This window comes from Temnothorax curvispinosus, unplaced genomic scaffold (assembly GCF_003070985.1).
Source record: "Temnothorax curvispinosus isolate PA1 unplaced genomic scaffold, ASM307098v1 QBEX01010032.1, whole genome shotgun sequence".
NCBI lineage: Eukaryota > Metazoa > Arthropoda > Insecta > Hymenoptera > Formicidae > Temnothorax > Temnothorax curvispinosus.
This window is the reverse complement of record NW_020219812.1, coordinates 159,040-182,619: the sequence shown is the minus strand read 5'-3', so window position 1 is coordinate 182,619 and position 23,580 is coordinate 159,040. Positions and strand designations below refer to the sequence as shown.

The window sequence follows — 23,580 nt, the reverse complement described above, 5'->3', positions numbered from 1 at the left end:
TAGTTTCTTTTTTCAACAATGCACATGGTAACCAGTTGTCGCTTAGAAGGATATTGTCGTTCCTGGCTGCAGAAACGGCGAGGGAAATGCAGACGGAGGCGAAGTCCGGGCTGAGGAGCGGCGAGCTGCTCAACGGCATTAACAACAATAACAACAACGCCGTCAGAACGATAACGAGATACGTGCATACTAAGCATGCGGACTCGTCAGTGAAGATCTTCCGAGAGACGATGGTTTGATATTGCACTCCTGGATGACGTTTGTCGCCCACAGTAAAAAACGTCAATCACGTGTAAAACAAAAAATCGTGCGGATTAGTCATTAAAAATTGTTTAACCCTTTCAATACCACTTGGTCGGCTTAAACAGGCACGATACATTTCTAATGCGAATGAAAATAATAACGAGAAGAATGAAACTTTTGTATCGGCATTTTATTGGAAAGAAAATTTGATACATTTATTTTATATTGCACTTTAGCGATCTTTGGAAACACGTTTCAGCAATTTTTAACGAGACGAGACTTTTTATTCTGTTCTGTAATAAGCAATCCTATAAAATTCGGTATTGAAACGATTAAACGTGACGTTTATCGTCGATAAAATAAAATGAACGAACGAAATGTGAGGCACGTTTCCGTCGCGACGGTATATTAATCCGATCCATTAAACACTATCGCAAAATCCGAATACTATAACTACATTCCACTAGCGTAATCGGCAAAAGAATTTTGCAAGAAAGCGCGAGCCCCGAACGTTTGAAGCTGCAAGCTGCAAGCTGCGTGCCCTTAATACGCTATATGCAACAATCCAGGGGTTGCCTAGAACTCCGCGTATGACGTGTCTAAAAAAAACCGTAAAGGTGATGTGTAAAAGACGTCCTACACGTTTCGGTAAATCTCTAGGTTTCTTTTAGACATCTTGCGCCCCTTTGCGGACCGTTAAAGCATATACCCGCGTAATTCGACAGATCGCACTTTATATATATAGGTGTCAGGTTTCATACCCCTGCGGTATATCTCGTTGTTACTTTAAATCCAATCGGAACCCGAGAGCTTCCTTGTTTTTGCCAAAGGTATTATTTTTGGACGCGCCACGAGAGTCCCTCTCACTGCCTTCGTTCGCGCGTTTCACGTACGACCAAAGATTTTCTTAATATTTATTATTCGGCGCATCTAGTGCCGCCTTCCTCGACGATAATATTGCGAGATGCAAAATGTGTAGTGACACACCGTGCACTATATATACCGTGGATATATACGTTCGCGGTGTACAGGTCTTTAGATCTTTAACGTATTTCATCTCTCATCGGTTGTTCTTGTTGCGCCACGCTGTTAAATTCATTACTGTACTTACCGCAATCGATGTGCGTCTCAAGTACAACATCCTAATTATCTCTAAGATTACTTCGCGCGCGTTATACTTAATTTTTTAACTGTGTAAATTAAGGTGTACATCGTTTATTGTATAATATAAAGATGGGTAATGTTGTTAGAAGAAAATCGAAAAGGATTAAAGGATCGTCGACTCTGTGTGTATGTGTGTGTGTGTTGAAGTATAAATCAATATTTCCCAAAAAGTGTCACTCTTTATATGAGTTATCTTCCTGAAGCTTGACACTTCTTGAGGAAAGAGGATTACTTTGTGAATGTACCTCTTCGTGAGAACATATCGGAACATATTCTTCATATAATATTTATGTACAGAAGACAAGCCGATATCCACCTAGAGAGTACCTACAGAATAGGATGATCGAGAAACTTGCTAGTACTTAAGCGAAGTTATAATAGTCCGTATAAAAATATCTATACGGACGATATGCGAAAAATATTCACGAGTCGTTCTATCACGCGATTCGCTGTGCCAATCCGTTCCATCTTAGAATTTTGCACACGTTTAATATAAATGTAAAAAACCCCTTCACCACAGACGTGAGTTCCGTAAACGAAGTTGTTGGAAACCTCGTTAAAAGAGATATGCATCCCGTACTTATAGATTCGTTTCGGAACGTTGGTTAAAGTTAAACTGAAGTTTGAGCGATTTCTTCGTCTTTTCCTTTCCCGATGCGAGCTGTAAGAAGAGATAGGAGGACGTAACGTTTGCAGGAGAGCAGTCCGGAGATTGCTGGCGAAGAATGTGTTAGATGATGCGTAGATGCTGGGTCCAGTCGCATTTTCATCGACAATTTATAGACGTTAGCTCTCGATATGTCATTTTTCAAAGTGCGTGTATTGGAAACACTTATCATGGCATTCCACGGAAATTAGTCGATTAATTCGGATTGATGTGCTAGTATCTTTGTATTGTAGACTCGCGGGGCTCCTTTGCGCTTCGCTACGTAGGAAATTCGGTAGGCAAGCTCTTCCTTTGTGTCGTTAGTCGAATCGTAATAGTGCTTTTACATGATGTCCACATTCTTCCGGAAATAATTTTTAATCGCGAACCGAAAATCGCGCCTTTGACCGCGGTGATTGAACTAATAAGTCGATAAGTCGATCTAGCGAAACCGTTCGCTTCGGTGTCCGTTTCTCAGCTTTTCATTTAATAAAAGGTTTAAAGAGCGGACGAAAGACGGAGGAACGGGCAACGCTATATTCACGTTCATTTTGATCAATGCAGATTAACTTTAATCTTGGTTTAACTTACCTTTTATCTTTTTTCAATTCTCAGAACTAGAAAAAGATAAAAGGTAAGTTAAATCGAGATTAGAAAGTTAATCTACATCGGTAAGAAATGGACATTAGCGATTTAAATGTGCGATGGAAATTATGGAACCTTTATTTCCACCGCTTTCACGATGTACGTTGTTGAACTCTGATGTATACGTTGTTGGACATGCATATGGATGTCTCGCTAAAATATTGTAATTCTAAGTGTCACCGTGATATAATACATTATATAAACCAGAGAAACAATAAGAAACGTCACGAAGATCTTCTCGGTTTCACACGTCTTTCGGAATGTTTATAAGTGTTATGAACTCTTTTTACGGCGTTAAAGATAAATTTATACTTCTGTCCAAACGTAACGCTCTTAATATCGAAACAGCTGCTATTAAAAGCCTTAAACGACTCATTTTTCCGTATAGCGTAATTCTATATTTGTATCGCAATTCCGTTCCATCGTCGATCCAGGAGAGATTCTCCTTCGGAATTCTTCTGAGCTCAATCTTGATGTCAGCCTTCTCTTGAATGTTCTTTTATTCTCCATTCATTAACGAGGGAAGAAAAACTGTCGGGTGTTATTCATTATCTGCGTGGCGATCATTTCTGAGATGTGCGAGGGGAAGTATTATTTTTTGCGGTCGGGAGGCGAAGTTGATGTTGTACTTTTATAAACACATGCGTACTTACTTGTATTTTGTACCGATAGCGTCTCGGCATTCACCGGCGCGATGACCCGACGAGACGCGCAGGATCGCGAAATCGCGATGCGCGACAGAACGCGGAGACGCTACGTCGACAATTATCTGGAAGATACGAGCGACGCGCTCATTTCATGTTGTACCAATGTTGTAGGAAAGGAAATAAAGTTACGATCCCATAACTCGTACTGGACCGAGATATTGTGTTCTATATGTTTCTGATCGATACCTACTCCGACTCCGATTGATTAGCGTTTAAACGTTACATTTTTTTTTCTTTCGAGAGAATTATAGTATTTTCTATTTGTTAACAGACAATATTTTATTTAAGTATAATATGAATTTATTGTTCCAACAAAAAGCTGTGTTTTAAAGACATAAAAAATCGGCGAGTTTACTGAGTTTGGAAAAAGTATACAAAATTCATACAATATTATTATTAGGCTACCAAGATCCAGTCTAGACCGAAGTCTTTCTCTCTAATCGATTGTATTTTATTTTGTTCATGCTCTAATTAAGCAGCAAAGTATTGATCTGGTGAATTCCACTATTCCTATTGTTTTAAAAGTGCCTTCTACGCAATATGTTATTTTTTTAATATTTTATTATTTTAGTTAAAATATTTTATACATTTTTTCTTTTACTTCTTATTTTTCTCTTCTTCAATTATTGTGCGAGTTTGATCAACTCCGCGAGGTAAAAAATAGAGAAAATTGATGAAGTATAAATTATGTGCGCGACAGAAAGAAAGAGAAGATCATATATATCTGCCCTCTTCTAGAATCCGAAGATAGCCGAAGCCACTTCAAGTGCACGTGCGTACGTGCGTTTTCTTTCGTATGTGTGTGTATCGATGTATCCTATCCTGGAAGAAAGGGGCGTCGATCGATCGATCGAGCGTCGTGACGATCGGGGCGAGGGACGCGGCGCGGGGAATGCGGTAGTCGCGTGCAGGAACGTGAACGTAGCTCCGAGCAGCTCCGGAACGAAGCGGGGACGGCGGGAATCCGCGGGGATCGATCGATCGCGAGCGAGGAGCGGTGGGTTGTAGAAGCGGGGGAAAGGTGGAGGGTGGAGGGCGTATACGCCGCACGTTGGCGGGGGTCAGTGATCGAGAACGCCACGCTGCTTTGTTTATGCGCGTCGTGGGATTTAAAGCTGGGATTTAAAACGACGGCGAAGGGAAAGGGCCTGGCACTTGGCAGAAGACTTCGAGGACGGAAAACTCTCCGTTTTGAAAAACTCGAACGCCTCGGAGGACAATAAACGTGAAATATATGTTTTAAAATAAGTGGATGTATGTACATAATAAATAAATATATATATATATATATGCATATGCATATATATTCATTCAGTTATTTATTATAGCATAAAAACATGCATATTCGACGTATTTTTAGTTCAATAATTAATTCCTGATTAATTCCCAGTTCGTGCCTCGGAAAGCAAAAGGAGAACGATTTTCGAAAGCGTGGGGAACGTAAACAAGATGAGTATATTGAGTACATCACGGAAGGCACAGAGGCACGCGAGCGGGGCACGCCGAGATACTCACGCTGATCTCGGGAGCCACGAGGGCGTCGGGAAAAGCTGTGTCTCTCGAATAGACGGGCGTGAGAGATAGACGCGAATCGACAAAAGAAAAGTCACGCCTTAAACAGTTCCCTAAAACAAAAAGAAAATTAACATCCAGATCTCCCATTCGATTCCTAAATTGAAAGCTTAAAGAAATGGAAAACTGATAGCAGAGGAGACACATAGAACTTGGCGAATATCGAAAATATAAAATAAAATGAATTTATATAAATCGTGATCAGCTTCTTCGTAAACCTGTCGGACTTGTATGCTCGATGATACGCTGAGGATACAAGAAATAACATTAACTTCGTCAAATACCTTCCTTCTTTTTTTTTATTAATTTATTTCGGTATTGTCGTAGCCGATTTATATCGCACACTCGCATGTAATTATCTTCTTAAGTTCATAAATGCACTAGCCAAAAAACTTTTTAAAAAATTGACCTACATTCAACGATTTCTCGCACGCTATTGAGATACATTCGTCTAGATTTTTTTATGATTGTGCGAAATAATTACATGCGAATACTGCCTAATTCTCGTGTACACTCGCTGTCTATAGTTACATAAAGGGTTCGATGAAAAACAATTCATTCGCGTGTACCAAAGAGCCGAGAAACTTTCGGAAAGCTCATTGCTTCGGTTTGTCCCTTTTTCGCAAACGTCACCCTCGATGCGTACAAAAATAACGCTCGTTCTTTGTTAGAAAAAAATTTGATCAAGCTACTACAATACTATCTACAACGGTGCAAGTTACTCGCTGTAGAAAGACTAACATTTTTAACCGTCACATTTAACTGTACATCCAACTTGTATGGTGCACGTGTTGCTGAACTGAAAAAGTTGGAAACATATACCGCCAGTGTCTTGGTGCGTCAGTCGCGCAAACCAAACTTAATTAATTTTGCAATTAGAATCGTGCAATCGTTACTTCTCTATCATTTTATCACACTGTTTATTTGTTAAATAATATTGTGTTGTATTTACATACATCCTGAATCACGGTATTTATGTATGAGTTTCTTTGCAATCCGAAGAGTTTTCTATTGTTTCGTCAGAAAATGTACAATATAGCGTAAACGACGCTACAAAATGTAGAAGAGTAGAAAACTTTCGGTATACGTTGCCGTTACTTAAATATAAACGTTCTCCTAAACGTTGTACAACCGAGAATGCGTTTCGAGACGGCTGTCGACTTTGTACTTTCCATAGTATTTCTGAAATATCTTTCTCGCTACGTCGTGATTAGTGTTATTAGGAAATTGACGTATCTAATCTAGTCGAATACAGAACGTTCGTCTCACTACCTAAATAATGTTTATACGCTTTAAGTTATTGCTCGGCGTTAAGTAGCTTCTTTCAGGCCACGGCACGCTCACGATAATCTTTTCTCAACGCAATCGCACGCCAAAGTGGGTTACTGACTCCACCAAAAACGCGTGCGACACCATAAATAGTATCTTCCTATGTACATGCGTAACGTGTACTTAATTTATTAGTATTTACAAATACACAGATTCTCAGATTGCGACTTTCGTCCATGAAAGTCTCTTCTCAAGCCCGAGTTTCCTCCAGGTTCGTTCACTTCTCGCCGAAACTGTGCTTCCGCCACATTTGCAATCTATCATTCTTTCTCTGAGCAATATCACCTACATCTGCAAACGATATAGGGACAATTATAAATCTCTACAACTGGAAATTTTGCATATCGAGAGATCCTATGTATGTGGCTTTACCACACCTGTCGCACCGCGATCCGTCTCCGTTGTTATATCGCCGTTTAACGGTTCCGATAGCTTGATCTTGCTGACCTGCTGTTGATTCTGCATCTCGGACACAGTCGCGAACATTATGCTGGTAGAGTTTTTCAGCCCGTTATACGATTGTTCCAATTGCTTGAACTTGCCAATTAGTTCCACGTCGGTTGTGCGTATCTCGTTCATCTGTATTAATTAGATATTAACGATTATATCAAAATGCCGATCAATAGAATCTCGTATTCGATACGCACCTTCTCTGTCAACTGCTGAATCGATGCTAGAACGGAAGCCTGCTCGGACATTTTAACACACTCTCCTTGCAATGACATCATTGTTGTGTTAATAGCCGCCGTCGCTTCTTGAAGCGAAACTAAGTTTCTCTGCAACGATAAAGAAACGAGACGTGACTATTTAATACTTCAAATGTTATTACAAAATCTATACGCCATATATCGCTACACCATACTTACGCGATCTTTGTTTTGATCATCGGCGACCCATTGTAATTTGCTCGATAAGGTCTCGTTAACATGCGTTAAATTATTCATTAAATGCAATATTGTGAGGTTCAGTTTGTCAGTCTTAACTTGCGCTTCGTCGGTGCTCAGTATTTGAGGTTTTTGAGTAACGTTCGACAATTCTACCAGGGTGTGCTACAAGAACGTTATAAATTTATTAATAATTCTTTCATCTATTTTCATCTATTCATTGATTCATGGATATATTATGGATATAAAGTTATTTGTGAATTATATATAACTAATATATATGTATATTAGTTACATATATTACATAATTTATAACTTATTTTACACAACATCGTACGACGAATGTTGAACAAATCAAACTATATCGATTCGTATTTACCTTAATACTGCTGATGTTTTGTTGCATGGTGGTCTGTGCATCCTGCACCCTCATGTTCGTCTCTTTCAGAGTTTTCACCGTGGCCCCGAGATCCCTTATTTGACTGCCAAATGTTGCTACGCTAGTTGACAGCTCGTCCAAGCGTTTCGGCAAATTGGCCATTTCGGGCGCGGCTTGGAAGTACTCCTGCACTTTATGCAAATCTTGTTGAATGTGTGCCAGCTGTAAAAGTATATCGATCCGGAAGGTCGTGAGTCATCTCGCGCCACAGTATTGCAGTATCGAATTATCGATGTTACTTGTGCGGTTTTACCTGTACCGTGAAATTATTTATCTGCTGCTTGAGATCAGACAGCCTGGAGAAAATTATGGTTTGGTTATTCTGCAGATCTCTCGACAATGAATGGCATTTCTGCAGAGCGTCCGGGACACCCTCGCTGCCCGCTATCACTATAACATAATACAAGAAATTAAGTACAAAAGTGTGAAAAAAATTAACAAAATCACGCGGTATTATAACGAATTCTAAATTCTGAAAGGTTCTAATTAAAAATATTTGCAGAAATCGGTTTTCTAACGCATTTAAACCTTTAGATATAAAACAACATTTAAATATAAAAACAATTTTTGTACATTTATAACGGTATTCAGGTTCGTGCTTATTTGTTCGCATTTTCGAATTAGGTACAAATAATATTCGCTCTTTATTGACTTGATTTGACCGCTTAATGCCGGACTTCGCGGATGTTCGACCAATACCTTGGTCTAACTCGGTTCGCAGGGCGGTAAGCTGTTGACGAACATCGATGAACAACCATATCAGGCTCGCGGTCGCTAATACGGAGGCACATGCCAAAAAGGCGTTGCAGGCCTTAAGAAACCCGGGACAAGCGCGACTCCTCCTTCCCCTGCACTTGCGTCCATTTCTGGTGGAAACGTTCCAGTATTCCGAACGATCGTCGCTGCTGTCCGTCAATAATTCCTACAACAAAAAAAACGTAAGAGAAAGCAGCTATAATTCCAATTAATCAGCAGTGACAAAATAGCGATGTAATCCTCATTTGTATTACAGTCATAATTTTTTCTCATAACTCATGTATCATTTCTTATCTTCCTTCTTGACATAATTTTGTTTCGTCGTTTTCAGGCACATTAGTGGAATACTTCCAATAGACGAGTCATTATCCACGTTTATGACTTTTATCTCGTTTTTGGAGAACAAATGCAAGCATCGACACACAAATAAATTCGAGAGGATTTTGTCTTCGTGTTTGCTCCCAGAATCATCTCTACACCGGTGCCAAATGTATTTTTCATTATCTATACATTATGTACTCGGAAGAGAGTCTTGCTACCCATTATTTACTTATTTTTCACCGACTCGCAGACTCAAGGATCGTTGTTCCTCGCGAGGAGGAGACCGACGTCGAAAATTAATTGGTCTTAAAATCACCTGCGAGCTGCGTTTCCCGGAGCTCCGGCGAGAGATAGCGTGCGCCGGTGCCAGGGCGTCGAGCTCCTTCCGCTTCTTCATCTTCTTCGTCGGCTGACGAAGCGGCACCGTCACCGCCACCGAGTCCATCTCAAGTAAGACCGCGCCGCCTATTTTTCAAGGGTTTTCCTCGGCGGGCCGCCTCCCGATTAACACACTTCACTCTCGACGTCCCCCGACGGGCACCGCACGATCGCCGCGAGCTCGCAGAATCGCTCCGCGATCGCGCGCGATCATCTCTCGGTTATCAGCGAACAACTGCTCGATCGCCGCCGGCGCTCACACTCGCGGGAGAAGCTTGCGCGATTTCTCGATATGCGAGCCCGGACGGTGCGGCTGCTCGGAAATTAATCGGCCACGAAAACCTTCGCTTCAGTCTACATTTTCGTCCGACGCTTCCTCGCTGTGTTTTCAGGATTTGGTTGGTGCACTTTAATCAAGTCACACGGCTCTCGTTAAACGTGTCTCGTATCTACGCACACTCGTTAATTAATTGCATTCCTAAAATTAATTGCACTTCGCGGATAAATTTCTTGTATTTCGAATAATTGTGTAATAATGAAATGAATGGAACGATGTTGTGCGGCCGAAGTTAGTGTGTTGCGATCAACGCCTACGTGAAGTTTCAGAAAGGATAATAATTAAATTTGAAGGCTGATTAGCACAAACATCGTAAAAAAATATAGCCGATGTAAAACACATTAATCTAAAAGAGATGTCAATAGATGCCTTCACAGAATTTCTCAGGCAATTTCGTCTGATTAGGAAATTAATTCCGAATTAATGTTAAATACACTGTTGAGCAAATTGCTAGATAAGAACAAAATATTTTAATGTTTAATATTATGCAAAGAACATAAAGATAACCGCTGGATCGTGAAAGATTACAGCATTAATTATTACACGAAAGATTACACGATTAATACTAATCTTAATCAATGTTTCTCGACAACCCTATCATTAGCTTTCCATCTCACTGACATTTCCAGATTAATTCATTAGATGTCGATCTTTTAATCGAGTAATTTCAATAAATCCAGATACCTAACGGGGGACCACTCCTTTACGATAGTTGCCTATCTGAAGAGCCAGTTTTAAATCGATTAAAGTTTAATTAACGATTTGTTATCGTAATGAAACAATGATCGCAATACACGATAAATAATACATGTCACTGCAGACAAATCGACTGCACAACCAGACGCGTTCTTACATCACAATTTCACAAAAAAAAAACAGGAGAGGAACCGGTTCGAAGTAGGAACTGGAAGAGAAGAAAAGGACCGCGTTGTCACCTGATTGCGTCGTGAAAGTCGGGGGATCGTTGTTATTTTACGGTTCGGACTTCGAGAAACCGTGTGGAGAACTTTGCGTGTTGAACGTCGCAACGACACATTCGTCACTGAGGCAAGAGACTCTTATCAGCCGGCCGGCACCTGGCCAACCGCGTTTGCTGTTCGCACACGCACGCACGTACATACGTACAAGTACGTACGTACGCACGCACCGATCGAAAGGCCGGCTCTGAATTGAAAGCACGTGATACGCAACGACATACGGTGACTATTACGCCTCAAATGAAAGAACGTCTGCGTCGAAATTGCTTGAGAAAAAGGCAGAGAGCCGACTGATAAGAGCAATCGTTGCCGTGGCGTTAATCCCTCCCAAGACTCCTCTTTGTATTTACTGCTCGTAGACTCGTTCGATAAACGCGATAACAACGGATGCGAGATGTGTCTTAAATGTTTTGTCGCGCCAATGATGTTTTGTTCGTGATAATCTGATACGACAGAGGAGGTGTAATTTGAGCAAAATTTGTTGATTCTGGCCAAGGTAATTCGATGATCCACTTTAACAATAAAGGAGTCACATTTCACTTCGCGAGCGAAGACCTGGAATCACTCATTTCGTTTTCTGCTTTAAACAGAGCTATGCAAAGCAGATACGGAAGGAAAAAGGAATGTGCGGTGTCGATATTAATTTTTGATAATAAAATCGATTGGATAAGAGCAAGTCCGATGAGCTACTAATATTGTATGTCTTCTTTATGTCAGTCGTAATTGGACTTTTTGGCTCGCAATTGACTGAGTAAAATCTACGTGCGATGATAAGTATTATCACGACATTTAACCGTCAACATCTCAGTTGATATTACTATTATATGTTATTATTGAAATGATGAAACTATTATGGCCGCTACGAAACGTCGAAAGTTTATTCGCTCAACAATTCTGTCGTTTGGAATCCCTTAAATATCTGTCCTTATTTCAACGCGATTTAAAATCTAATTTTCAAGGGTTTCTAGCGCGACGTTAATTCGATGCGACTCGGTCGTCTGGATGGAAACGCGTCGCGACACGATTACACTATGCGGCCCTGAATTCGATAAGATACCGATGTGCAAGGAAAAAAAAGAGGACTTTGTCGTTCGTGCTAGTTTCGAGTTTCGAGGTGTATTATGTTATTCATTGGGCTACCGATAAAGTAAATTTTCCAGACTAAAAAGTATCAGCTCAAGTTATTGAGAGAGGACCGTTGCAAAACAAGATAGAAATGTCTGGAAAATTGATTTTATACAACCACGATATACAATTTTTACGTACGGCGACTTTGGAGTTTCGGCGTATTTACGATGTGTATACAGAAAGGCAAATATGCCGATTATGCATATCTCGCGAGTCGACGTACCAAACAAGCGTGATTTCGCGTGTATAACGATAAGTAAGACAACTCGATTACTGTATAATAATCGATTCCACTTAATCGCTACAACCCAGTTCCCCTCTCCTGCCGGTATGTAATTAAATCACGTGATTGCGCACGTTATCGCGGGCGAATCTTCCGCGGCGTCACGTATTTTCGAATTCTCTTCGTGCGCGTTGCGTGTAGCTCGGAGAATGCATCGCGAGGTTGCGTTAACGCGCAGCGACGAAGAAGAGGTGGAAGTAGCTACGTATATCGGCGTTAACGACGAACATTAGATGTCTCGCTAATTAAACGGATGTTGTTTGGCCATCCGTCCTCGCGCCGATATACGCAGAACTTTTGTGCGTAATAGCTGACTAATCCTGTCGATTAATATTTAATAACGCGATGAAGCATCAGCCCTTCTTCGTCGGCGCTTCTTACATAAAAAAAACCACAGTCGACTGCTTCAAAAAGGTACACACTGAGAATTTCTAATACGTGTGTTACAATTCTTAATTTTAGATAAATAAAGATACAGGTCTCGACTATTAAGCATATTAAGTGAAACAACAAGCGAAAAGAAGCGGCTGTTACAACATACTAAGTACGCTCATTAAATATCAAGGAGAGAGGAACGCGAAGCCACGGAAGCGACGTCGACTCGATACCGGGGTTTCCGCACGCGGGTGTCTACTCAAATATTTATTGCATTTGCGTCAGCAGGAAGGTAGAGTAGGTACTCGCGTGCTCGACTCGCGTGCGCGACTCGTACCGACGACATATCTCGCCTTCCGCGTTAATCAGGGGAAACATCTCTCTTCAGGTGAATAGAAAAAAAGAAGTAGAAAAAGGAAATAGAGTGAATTTTCTCGCGGTCGGCACCAAGTGTGTCCGATCCTGTTCGCGTTGACGCGATCCCCTGACGAGTAAATCCGACAAAAGTCGGGGGGGGGGGGCCGCCTCTCCGTAGATTTCAAATGCAAATCTATGTAAATGCCAGGGACGATTTTACGCTCCTCGTAGACTCCTCGTAGCGTGCAAATCAATTTTGTCGTCACTCGCTTTCCGCATTATCTAATTTATCGCCTCCGTATTTATTTTATCCGCATTTGTGCTCCGTGTCCTTAATTCTGGCTATTAGTATTTTCTACGTTTTTAAAAATTCTTTTTCTCCATTACCTGGAAAATTAATATCCTAAATTAATCTCATTCAGACATCAAAAATATTTTTGCAATCGTTTTTCTTTTTTTACTTTCGATTTCCATATATATTTTATTTGTGGATGTTTTTCATGTTTTATCTGCGAGACACCTCCATTTTCAATATGAAATATTAATCCTCAGAATTATATTATATCACATTGATTTTAATCATACTTAAGTATCTTCGATCGTTTTTTTTTCCTAACTTATCCGAAATTATCCCTCTGACATTCACATTCCACCGCATTCGCGGTCCACATTTGACAATCGAACGAGGACGCGACGCTCCTCGAAATTCAAGCAGGAGGAAGAAGAGGAACAGGAAGAGTGAGTGGCGAGCTTTCACACAGCGAACATGCAGAACTTGACCTACGAGGGGGATGAATTATAGAAGCGATTCTAATCGATTACCGCGCGGCGGACGGAAACGGGCGGACGGCGGCGGCGGCGTCGTCTCGCTTTTCCTCAGGGCTAGAGAACCCTCGAAGAACGAACCGCGGATCGGGAAACAGGGGGGGAAGGGGGACCACAACACGCCGGTGCCCCAGGATAACACTCACGAAGCCGTCGACGAAACTCCGCGGTATCGCGAAGCGGCGGCGGCGTCGCGACGCGGCACTCTCTCTCTCTCTCGCCAGCTGCGCCGTCGTCCGATATCGACTCGCCGAGGGTTGGTGGGCGACTGAAGCGAAGCCCCGCGCTTGGAGGGGTTTCCCTGATAAGAACCGTCACGGCACATAGGGAATTTCGAACGTCGCGAGCAACGCGAATTTGATAAGGCTGCGAATTGGATTCGATTATTCTTATCACGAACGTATTTAAATACTCCGGAACAATTCCACTCGGGGTAGTTAAAAGAGAAGGATGAATTAGTAGCGATTATGTATTTCCATTTCCATTTTTAGAGATAAAAAATGATACTCTCACCCTACTGTTATTACTTATTACTGGTAGGCTTCATAACAACAGTATTGTTGCCTCAACAATTGCATGTACTTCTTTGTCTCTCTCACATTCTGACATTCTACATAATATTTAATCTCTTGTAGTTTTCCATTGTTGCGCATTGTAATTTTATTATTAATATTATTATAATTGATAAAGCAGTAATGATAATGGATTCCATATCGGGGAAGCATTTGTAGAAAATAATTACATACTAGATACTTGAAAATTGAAACGTAAATAATTGCAAGTAAGCGCATTTAATTAACGTTGAATCAGTGTATATAATAAAGATCTCTTCTTTAATCAGATTTATATTAGGCATTCGGAAAATACAGTAGAAGTACGTAATACATAAATACACGTCGATTATGTGATAATTTTAACGAATACTGTCATCCTTAATTTATGTAACAGTCATCAAAATGTTTGTCCATTACAATCTTCAAAATACACACGAATTGTTCGCAATTAATCGTTTGCAAGCATATAAATTTCATCGACGCAAACAATTAACGATACCTAGAAACATGGTTTAAAGTTTCCAAGGGAGGGAGAGATATGACAAAAGGTAATGAAACGTAAATCAACGTACGCATATCGGAGGCAAACAAATTTAATTAGAACCTTTCCTCGCTTAATTCCGACATCTAATCGCTACTTACCAAGAAGTAGAAAAAAAGTTATATACCAGAGATAGGGTTTACCTGACTTTATAGACGTATCCATTTTCTTAATCTCGCCGTACAGTATAGCCGCCAGCCAAGACAGAGCGATCAGCCAAAACGTAATTAATACCGCCGCCAACCACAAGGATATGATCCGCATATCCGACTTGTTGCATCCGCAGGAGTCGCTGTGCCGGCTCCTGGACAACATCCGTGATCTGTGCCGTCTGCAATTGAAAAATACCCGCCCGTCGCGACGCTAGTAATTAAGGATGCCATCCGTAAGCGATAATCTCATTAGCCGAATAAATCCACCGAGACTGGTTGTGGGACAAATAAATTAAGTAATTAGTACCGCTTGACTTTCTTCTTCTTCTGGGGCGCGAGGATCAGGTCGGTGCTGTCGGAATCGCTCTCCGACAGCAGATCGAGCAGGTTGATGGTCTCCTTCGGGTTCGGCTTCTCCATCCTCGCCGGGGGATGCTTGCGTCGCGTGTCACGATTCCCCGTGACCGTCGGACGGCCGTGGCCGAGCGCAACGTGACATCATAACCTCCGCGATTTATTATCGCGCCGCGCGCGAACGAGCGTCCCGATAGAATTGTCCTCTTCTTCTTCTTCTTACCGAGCAGACGAGCGTACCTTCGATCGGGCCACACTTCGGCGCAAGTTCTACATGCCGTGCTAATTCCTTGTCGTATTTCGCGAGTCAGAACGAAGCGAAATGCAGTTCACGTACTCGCACTTGTCACAACATAACCTATAAAATAAATCTGTTCCCTTTCACATTCACATCTGTTTCCTTTCACATGTGCACTTTCTGCACTTTTCTCGAGTTTTTCTTTCCTTCCCTTTCCTTTGTTTTATTCTCTCTTTAGTCTCTTTATTTTCTCTCTCTCTCTCTCTCTCAGTCTCAATGCAGAAAGTGCAACTGCGCAGCTGAAAATAAGCGATAGCCGAACGACATCTGTCGGAGGGGCTGTTCCGTCGAATTATTCGAATCTGAAAATCATATTTGTTAACAGTAGATATATTTTGAGAAATTTTAAGATTTTGTGTTTAGGTATTTTCTATGTTTTTTTTTTTTTTTTATCTTTTCTCTTTCTTTCCCCAACGCGTCGTTATTGTCTTTCAAAAATGTAACACAGTGCTGCTATCTTCTTCACTCCGAAGAAAGGAATTGGTCGAACAATCGCGAGGAGCAGGAATTTCCTTTCGCGAAATTTCCCGGCGAAAAGCGTAAATATTCTGAAAATAAAATGCAAACAAAAAAAAGATTACTTAAACAATTATCGACGACGAGAAGGTTCTCATCAGATATATATAGCGAAACGTGTCACATTTATGAAATATGTAAACTCGTAGTGCGCAAAAACACTTGAGAGCCCCCGGGTCTCTTTTGTCCTCATTGCGCTCGCAATGAGATTATTTAGCGCCGAGAAAATATATTTGCACTTCTCTTGGATTCCTTTATGCCTCATTAGATTCAAATATTCGCGAAAACGTCGCGTTGGCGTGCCGTCATCTGGCCGTTTGGTTGGCTGGATGTGACACAGCCGAATTTCAAACAGCATCAGCTATGCCGACATCTTGCCTTCTAGACGTCCAGTTAAAAAAGAAGAGAAAAATCGGGGGGGAAAAAATATATTAAATTGCGTGACTGCAATTGTACTTATAATTCGCGCAGAATTTTATTACATGCCGCGTATTTTCGGAAAGCAATAATTAACATATCCAAATGAGAAAAAAGACGTTTTATTTGCACATTCGCGACTGTCGAAATTATATTAAAAGATCGAGTATTAGCAGGAGTAAATAAATAAGAGTCTGGACAGGATTCCCGACAGTCTTAATGCTAATTTGTACTTACCCGATCGACGATGACCAGTTGCTCCATTGGAACGGTCCGTTCACCAATCCTATTGTGTTTGACAAAAAAGAAACGTAATCGCGCGTGACACTGGAAGAGATTGAGAGAACCAAAACTGCTTGACAACGATATCACGTACAATTCCGAACTCACAATAAGGAATTTCAATTTGCAGTGAATTTCACAGATTATTTTCTCGTTGTACACTTTCAGGCGCAGCCGAAAAGTTCGTGAGATAAGACCAAAGTAGTGCGAAAAGGGCTGAACGGAAATTACCGGAAGAAATTACCGCGCGATTCGAACGTTACGGAATTCTGCTACGTGCAGCATTGATTGTCGTTTGTGGTGCAAACTTTTTAATAAGACGCGCACGATGACTGTGTGCTCCTGAATTTATAACTCCGGCTTTCCAGGAAGTTCTCGAACTGGAGAACACATCGTTAAGAAAACTAGTAAGTGTCTGAGAAGCCGGAGACTCAAATTATTTGTTTCCCGTCAGACTTTGAAATTTCACTGGCGGACTTGGCGCCTTGGATGTTTGTGATCGAGCTGTTTCCTAAACACTTATCATTTTCCTAATTCCATACAGATAGGGAGGAGAGTTTCGAAGATAAACAGCGAGACAGTCGGGACAGTCTACGTTCACAACTATATAGAGATACCGCGATGAGGAATTCAATAGCGATAACGGCGGGGCATCCGGGGGTCCACTCGGACGCACGAACGCCGAAGGCACCAGCACCTGCACACAAAGCCGAAGGCTTCTCGCCGAAGAACTGGTAGCGTGGGCGTCGATACCTTCGAGGAGACATGAACGTAAGGACGTGGCGTGTACCTGTCTACACCAGGAGCGGCCTTTAAGGAGGGGGTTCGAACTCTTGCGCCGTCCCAGCACCATTGGTCTCGAGGTGTTTAGGGGCCGGAGCTTCTCTCTTCACGCCGTTCTCCATCGCGGATCATCACTTTCCGTCGCCTCGTCGGGGGCCAGAAGGCGTTAATGAATCCCGCTACAGTCTCGTGCACCCGCGACATTCCTAGAAATCCTCGAGATTGACGCGACCGTTCGCGCAGTTATAATCAGTAACGTCAATCTTTTACTTGTCTCGATGTCTCGTAGGTATATCGTTGATGAATGAATTCAAGTAAATCTCTATCAGAAATTACATTGCGTAAAATAATTAATCTCTTTTACAATTCACGTTAATCATTTATTCGTCCAATCGAAAAGAAAAGATTTGTTTAACGAATACAAAATCGATTAATTATAATATTATTGAAAATTTTCACTCGGATTAAAACCATTGGAGGGTGGTTTGCAGCCCGTGCGTAATGCAACACTTCCGCCAAGGCGATAATTTCGATGTCTTCAACCGGAAGTGTCCGAAACGCGCTTTTCGATGGACTTCACCGGAACGAGCGTTCCACTCGCGCGCGTAAAACGCCGCTCACGTTCGCGGGATCTTAATGCTCTTCGTGACTTCCGGTATCGAGGCGGACTCGCGGCGACCGCCGGAGTCACGTGTGTCGCCGTCGGTGACCGGATATGGCGAAGAAACGGACGGCCAAATCGGCACGGCTGCGCGTCTCTCCTCATGCGAATCACGCGTAACCCGTGTACCAAATACCGAGCACCGGGCCGGTGACATCATACCCATTGTGTACATATGCGAGCGTTCGCGTTCGCGGCTTATTTTGCCGCGCATCTTCACCTAGAACGTCGTCATTATCATTCCACCATGGTGGCATCACGAACGAAGGGATATTGAAACCGGTATATGGTTTCGAATTTCGACGCTTCAGACACGCGAATGCCACACGCTCGCTCGCGACGCTGGCCGGCGCAGAGAGTCGCTGTTTTCTTTATCAAATTCAGCTCGCGTCGTTTCGCAAAAACCGCAAAATTCGCCAGAATCATTAATCGCGCGATTTCAATCTTCGGTAAATTATTTGAAAGATTAATGCTCCGCGGGACGCGAATGTAAAACGCGAAATTGATCGGAGAACGATCACCGATTCTTGGTGGAAGCCAACAAGAATCGTAAATTCTGTTTTCTTTCACTTTTCCTTTCGAGGCGAACTTCTTTCCCTCTTAGTCCCTCGAACATATAGGAAAATTCCTCGTCTCTGACATCGGCCGGCGGTATCGAGTCATTGCATCGCGCATTGATCATTCCTCGCGCATCGCGATCAGGAATGCGACGAATTTACATCGCGGCGCATCTCTTACGACGTATCTCTCGCTTTTCTTTACGTAACGGTGAGCTGGAATATCCGAAATTTCCGTTTATCTTGATCCTTCGGGTGTTGCGGGATGCGGCTCAATTTGGTTCCGATCTCCAAGATTCAACCGGAGGCTCGACTTAACGACTCGATTTCGCGACGAAACCTCGCGCGGCTTTCCGACGGCGCGGCGGCGCCGCGGCGAGGCGACACGAGAAAAATGTTTTTTCGTGGGAAATGAAATATCGTGACGCCTTCCTCTGACAGGTACACGCTCGTCTGAGACTCGTTTCTCAGGTAGCAAAGGTACCGCACGTTATCGAACAGCTGTATAAACTTGGCGTCCTGCAGAAGGTTTAGGTCTAGCGCGCGCACTACAGCCGCACGACGCATACCTGCATACGCAACTCCAATCGCGCTTAAGAGACACGTTTTATCGGCGCGTGACGAGACACCGAGTCTGGGTGAAGGTGCGCTCATATTCTATCCATATTCGAAGTTTATTTCAAAACGGCGATATTTTACTGTTAAATTCATAGTTTAAAATTATACCTAATTTGAGTCATTTAATTTATTTCTATAAGTCGCCACTGCTCCTACTCAATGTGTCATTAATTTAACTAAACCAATGGAATTAAAATAATATTGTTTTGTGTTAAAATAATAAATTTCGACCCACATGGTAGTTAAACATACATAACAAAATGTTATTGAACTCAGAGTATTGATTTAAATTTCATCTTTTAATATTTAACAGTGTATGCGATCGGCTGTTGCGATTAACTGTAAAACTGTATGCTGAAACGAATTTCGTGGATGTTAAATTACCATAGATATTAGCGCAGACGTATTTCTGTTTTCAGGGTAGACATACCAGGAAGGAAGAATTGTAGGAAGAAGTTCAATGAAATTTTCTTTCTCCAGAGATGAAGAGTAAATTCGTACAAATTCTTCCTGAATCGTTGTAATTTTGATCAACATTTAAATCTCGAGTCTTTTATTGTCTACGTCGATTTTATTACTTATCTTTAGTACTTTCTCTTGTCTACGTTCGCTTTATCACTTATCTTTATTACTTCCTCTTTTCTCAGGCCAAATATCGAAACTGGAAGACTCACCTCGCGGGTGTCGCGTCACCGGAACGAGAACTGCCTCGAGAGATCTTCGAGGAGGAAGATCTGTGTCTCGCTACACGTAATCCTCCAAGAAGATACTACAGTTTTAGAAATAAACTCTTCAATCGTCGATCTAAGTAACTTCGTCGTTCGGCAGGCGATTTAGCAGACACGCCGAGGATCCGTCGCGGTGTTCCATCGCGGAGAAAGTCATCAACAATGACGACGGCTGCCATCGTCTTCGACCACCACCACCACCACCACTACCACCACCGTTCTCGCCATCGCCGCCGTTGTCGTCGTCGTCGTCGTCATTTGGTGTTGTATTCACCGGGACGGAAAAAGAGAAGAGAAGAGGAGGGAAGGAAAGGAGGGAAAAAAGCGTCGCTGGAGAAACAATTAATTTGTACGCGAAACACGTACGCGCGGACACGCACACGCGAACGACCGCCGCGATGGAACGCGCCTACGCGCGTTCTCCACCTTCTCCATCCGGTGTACGGAATATTCGGCTGCCAATCACGGCGGCCGCGGATATAAATATAAATGCCCCGGGGTGTACTCTTCTTCTGCCGGTACGGGTCGTTTAATTAGAAAAATTCGCCGATAGGTTTTTCGCAAGTCCGGCCGCAGCCGGCGGGTGCGAGATGAAACGAGGAAACGTCGATGAGCGTTTGGGAACGGCTTTCGGGCGTATTTTTAGGCTGCGGGAGGCGTTTTACGCGGTCATTTCGCGCGTATTGCTCGCGAGCGTCGTTAAATCTTTATCGCCTCTCGTAGGCGCGCGACGCGCCGCGGGAAACGATAAAGATTAAACGGAAACAATCGGAACAGGTTGTTTCCAACTGCGAACAGCGGCGCGAACATACCAAGAAGGCAAGGTGGAAATGGGGAGTAGTTGGTGGTCTCGAAAGCGAGACTTCCCAAAGTCGCTACACTGTTAATTTCGTAGTTAAATTATACTCAATTTGAATCATTTTTAACCATTCCTATAAGTCCCACTGTTTCTACTCAATATGTTAATTTAACTAAAACAATGTTAATTTAACTAAACCAATGAAGTTAAAATAATAAATTTCAGCACACATGATGGTTAAAAATAACGAAATGTTATTTAATTCAAGGTATTGATTTAAATTTCATCCTTTAATATTTAACAGTTTACGACGACTTTTGCAAATATACAAATATAAAAAGCCAATTTCTCCGACAAATGTAATGGACACTGTGGAAATTATTACATCTTACCCTGATGAAAAAATTTCTCTATTTCTATTTCGGATTTATGAAAAATTCTGAAAAAATATGTAAAATTTCTTAGATGCTTTCAGAAATAATTGGATGAGGATTTTCAGAATATTTCAATATCTGTGTATGAAAATTTCTGATAAATTGCGCGGATTCTCTCATATTTATTCAGTGTTCTACAAAAATCAGGAATAATCTGAAATATTTCATTATTATTTTGCCTGAATTTTTCTTAAAAACATTTCAATTCATGTAAAAAAAATCTGAAAAATTCTGATAAAGTATTAAAATTTTTACAAAAACTCCAATTAATAATATAAAAAGTTCTGAGATATTTTTCCACCAGGGTAATGGTGTGTAATCGATTAATAGCGAGAGAAAAAAGATGGATTCGGAATCGCTTTTCCAGATTCGTCATTTCCCACAGCGGAACAATGCGCAACATTGACGGGCAAGGAGGAACGGCGTATAGCAGGGCAGAGATCTCGGTAGAAGTAGGCCGTGCAAATGAGGTGGACTCTGTGGAACGCGTTTTACTATAACCGAGGCAACCAGCCGCGTGTTAATTGCAGAACAAGCGGCTACAGTTTTGTAGGGCGCGACGGACGCATCGACGCGGAGGTTCGAACGCGAGCGGAGAACACATATATACGAAAGGACAAAGGGAGATCTCGCGATGATCGGGAACTTAGAATCGGGAACGAGGACATCGCGCGAGAGACGTCCCGATTTTCTCCCCCGTGATCGACGTCGATCGGTTGCTCGGACGGAAAGGTACGTCCTGGCCGGCCGTTATTAGCGCGCTAATAATTAACGGGGGCGGTAATTAACTCCAGTTGAGACTTAAGTGATAACACGACACACCTGCGGTCAACAAGTCGTTTTACAGGGCGCTCATAATTGCGCGGTGTCTCTAATTAGCGAAACGCCGACGGAAAAACTTCCACGCTGCCTCGATCGGCTCCTCCGCGTTTCTTCTACGAGGTCCACGACGTATCTCCTAGGAATAGAATACAGGAATCTCACTCTGTTCATATTATGACGAAATTAAATCCAAATTAAACAGTCCGACGGGAAGAACGCCGCCTCTTCGTTAGACGGGACGCCGCACCGTGATCGAGGAAAACGTCGCGAAAATTACGAAGTCACTCCGCGATTTACGTGAGTCATTTGATGGACCTCTAGAAACGATTCGTAGAACGACACCTCGTCCGATCAAACGTGCGGATTAACGAAGAGATTATCGGACCAATTTTGATCGCTAGATACCAATTAGCGACTTGGTCCTCCTCGAGCACCACACCCCGAGCGCGGCGGTACCAATTGACACCTCCGTTTAATTCGCGCACGCGAATCGGTCGCGATAAGCCGACGCGGCTCGCGCAACAAGACGCAAGCCGGGCGCGAGTGCGCTTATGTAACATTTTTATCGTTTTTGCCGGAACATTCAAAACGACGGGCCTCGCGACAGCTTGGTCGCCTCAGCGGGGGATCATTTCTATCGCCGAGATCGAGAGTCGCCTCTCTGAGATTCCCAACTCGAGTCCCGCGATCGCGGCGAATCAATTAGATGTTATAACTAGGCAAAACTCGCAATTGCAAAGGATTGAAAGAGAGTTCGTTCGCATCTCAAGGCGAATTCCTTTTTACTCTTTTCTTTTAATCGCGGGAGAGACTCGGTATTGAAAAAGTCTCTCCTTTATCGCGACGGTACCACGCCCGAGGCTCCGCGGCTTATCGCGATCGGGCACAACATGGGGAAATCAAACGTCTCGTGATACCGCAATAACACTGTCGGCATATGTTTGTAAATCCGCACAAACGCCCGATACTCCTCGGGATCTGACAAGGAATGCGTTCGATGTCGATCGAGAACGGCCGGTTTTCTGCGAAAACAGTGGACGAGAATGGATCCCAAGTGGAAGCCGTGCTTTAACGCTACAAATACGTCCTGAGTTATGAATACTTGATTGTTTTGAAAGAGAAAGAAAGATTTCACGTAGAGAGAGAACAGTTTTACTTACCCGAGGATCTGAAGCTCGATTTTTTTTTAGGGCACACATTCGCGAATTTCTCGAATTAATCTGTCGGAACGTTCCTCCTGCTCGCGAGTAATATTCCTCTAGATAATATTCATCTAATTCGACCTATACCACACCTTGCGAGACCCGTGATTTTTGAGAACCCACGTCTCTCCCGCCGGCAACGCACACGGGTCGCAAATCGCGACGCGCAATCACAATCGTGTGCCGAGCACGACGCGCGACGCGGGGATCAGTGCGACGGCACGACGGCCGCGGATCGTTTTAACTAGGAAATCGTTCTCGCCTTACAGGATGCCGGTGCGTCAATATTGACACATTTCTTACGAAACGCGAGAGAACCGGGCTTTCGCCCGTCCTCTATCTCCGGTCCTCCTCTATCTGATTGTGAGGAATGCCGAAAAACCCCGGTGCACAGACTCCCGACGAATGAATTCTTCCCTCACAATTCCTCGATAAGATGTCTCGAAAACGTATTGATAATTATAATTAAGTAGAATATATATATATATATATATTG

General features: G+C 42.6%; 2 protein-coding genes across 14 annotated transcripts in view; one reads left to right on the top strand and one right to left on the bottom strand.

The window, feature by feature from the left end:
- The window catches only part of LOC112459627, a 32,440-nt gene extending 12,514 nt beyond the window's left edge, over positions 1–19,926 (top strand). Inside the window, exon 12 of one of the 2 annotated variants that reach the window (XM_025023810.1) lies at positions 19,747–19,926. In XM_025023810.1, coding sequence (XP_024879578.1) covers positions 19,747–19,911 — 165 coding nt within the window. In that variant the 3' untranslated portion in view covers positions 19,912–19,926. Of the gene's footprint in view, positions 1–72; positions 201–19,746 lie in introns of those variants that run through there. The other variant, XM_025023812.1, reaches the window with a different exon arrangement.
- LOC112459628 lies at positions 5,259–15,367 on the bottom strand. 12 transcript variants are annotated; one of them, XM_025023816.1, is made up of 9 exons: positions 13,364–13,607; positions 9,023–9,562; positions 8,329–8,551; positions 7,883–8,019; positions 7,570–7,791; positions 7,173–7,355; positions 6,954–7,082; positions 6,684–6,885; positions 5,259–6,597 (listed from the first exon to the last, which is right to left on the bottom strand). In XM_025023816.1, the coding sequence occupies exons 2-9, from the start codon at positions 9,149–9,151 to the stop codon at positions 6,524–6,526; spliced, it is 1,299 nt and encodes a 432-aa protein (XP_024879584.1). In that variant the 5' UTR covers positions 9,152–9,562; positions 13,364–13,607; the 3' UTR covers positions 5,259–6,523. The 12 variants fall into 12 exon arrangements, with proteins under 12 accessions (XP_024879584.1, XP_024879587.1, XP_024879586.1 ...); XM_025023819.1 differs by having other exon boundaries at positions 9,023–9,533; XM_025023818.1 differs by having other exon boundaries at positions 13,513–13,590.
- Positions 19,927–23,580: the final 3,654 nt, after the last annotated feature.

Excerpts from the sequence above, each read along its gene's own strand:
- LOC112459628 (XM_025023816.1), bottom strand. The coding sequence starts at position 9,151 with ATGGACTCGGTGGCGGTGACGGTGCCGCTTCGTCAGCCGACGAAGAAG. Across the intron at positions 7,356-7,569 it reads AAAACATCAGCAGTATTAAG|CACACCCTGGTAGAATTGTC; the intron begins GTAAATACGAAT and ends ACGTTCTTGTAG. Across the intron at positions 6,886-6,953 it reads TTCAGCAGTTGACAGAGAAG|ATGAACGAGATACGCACAAC; the intron begins GTGCGTATCGAA and ends TAATTAATACAG.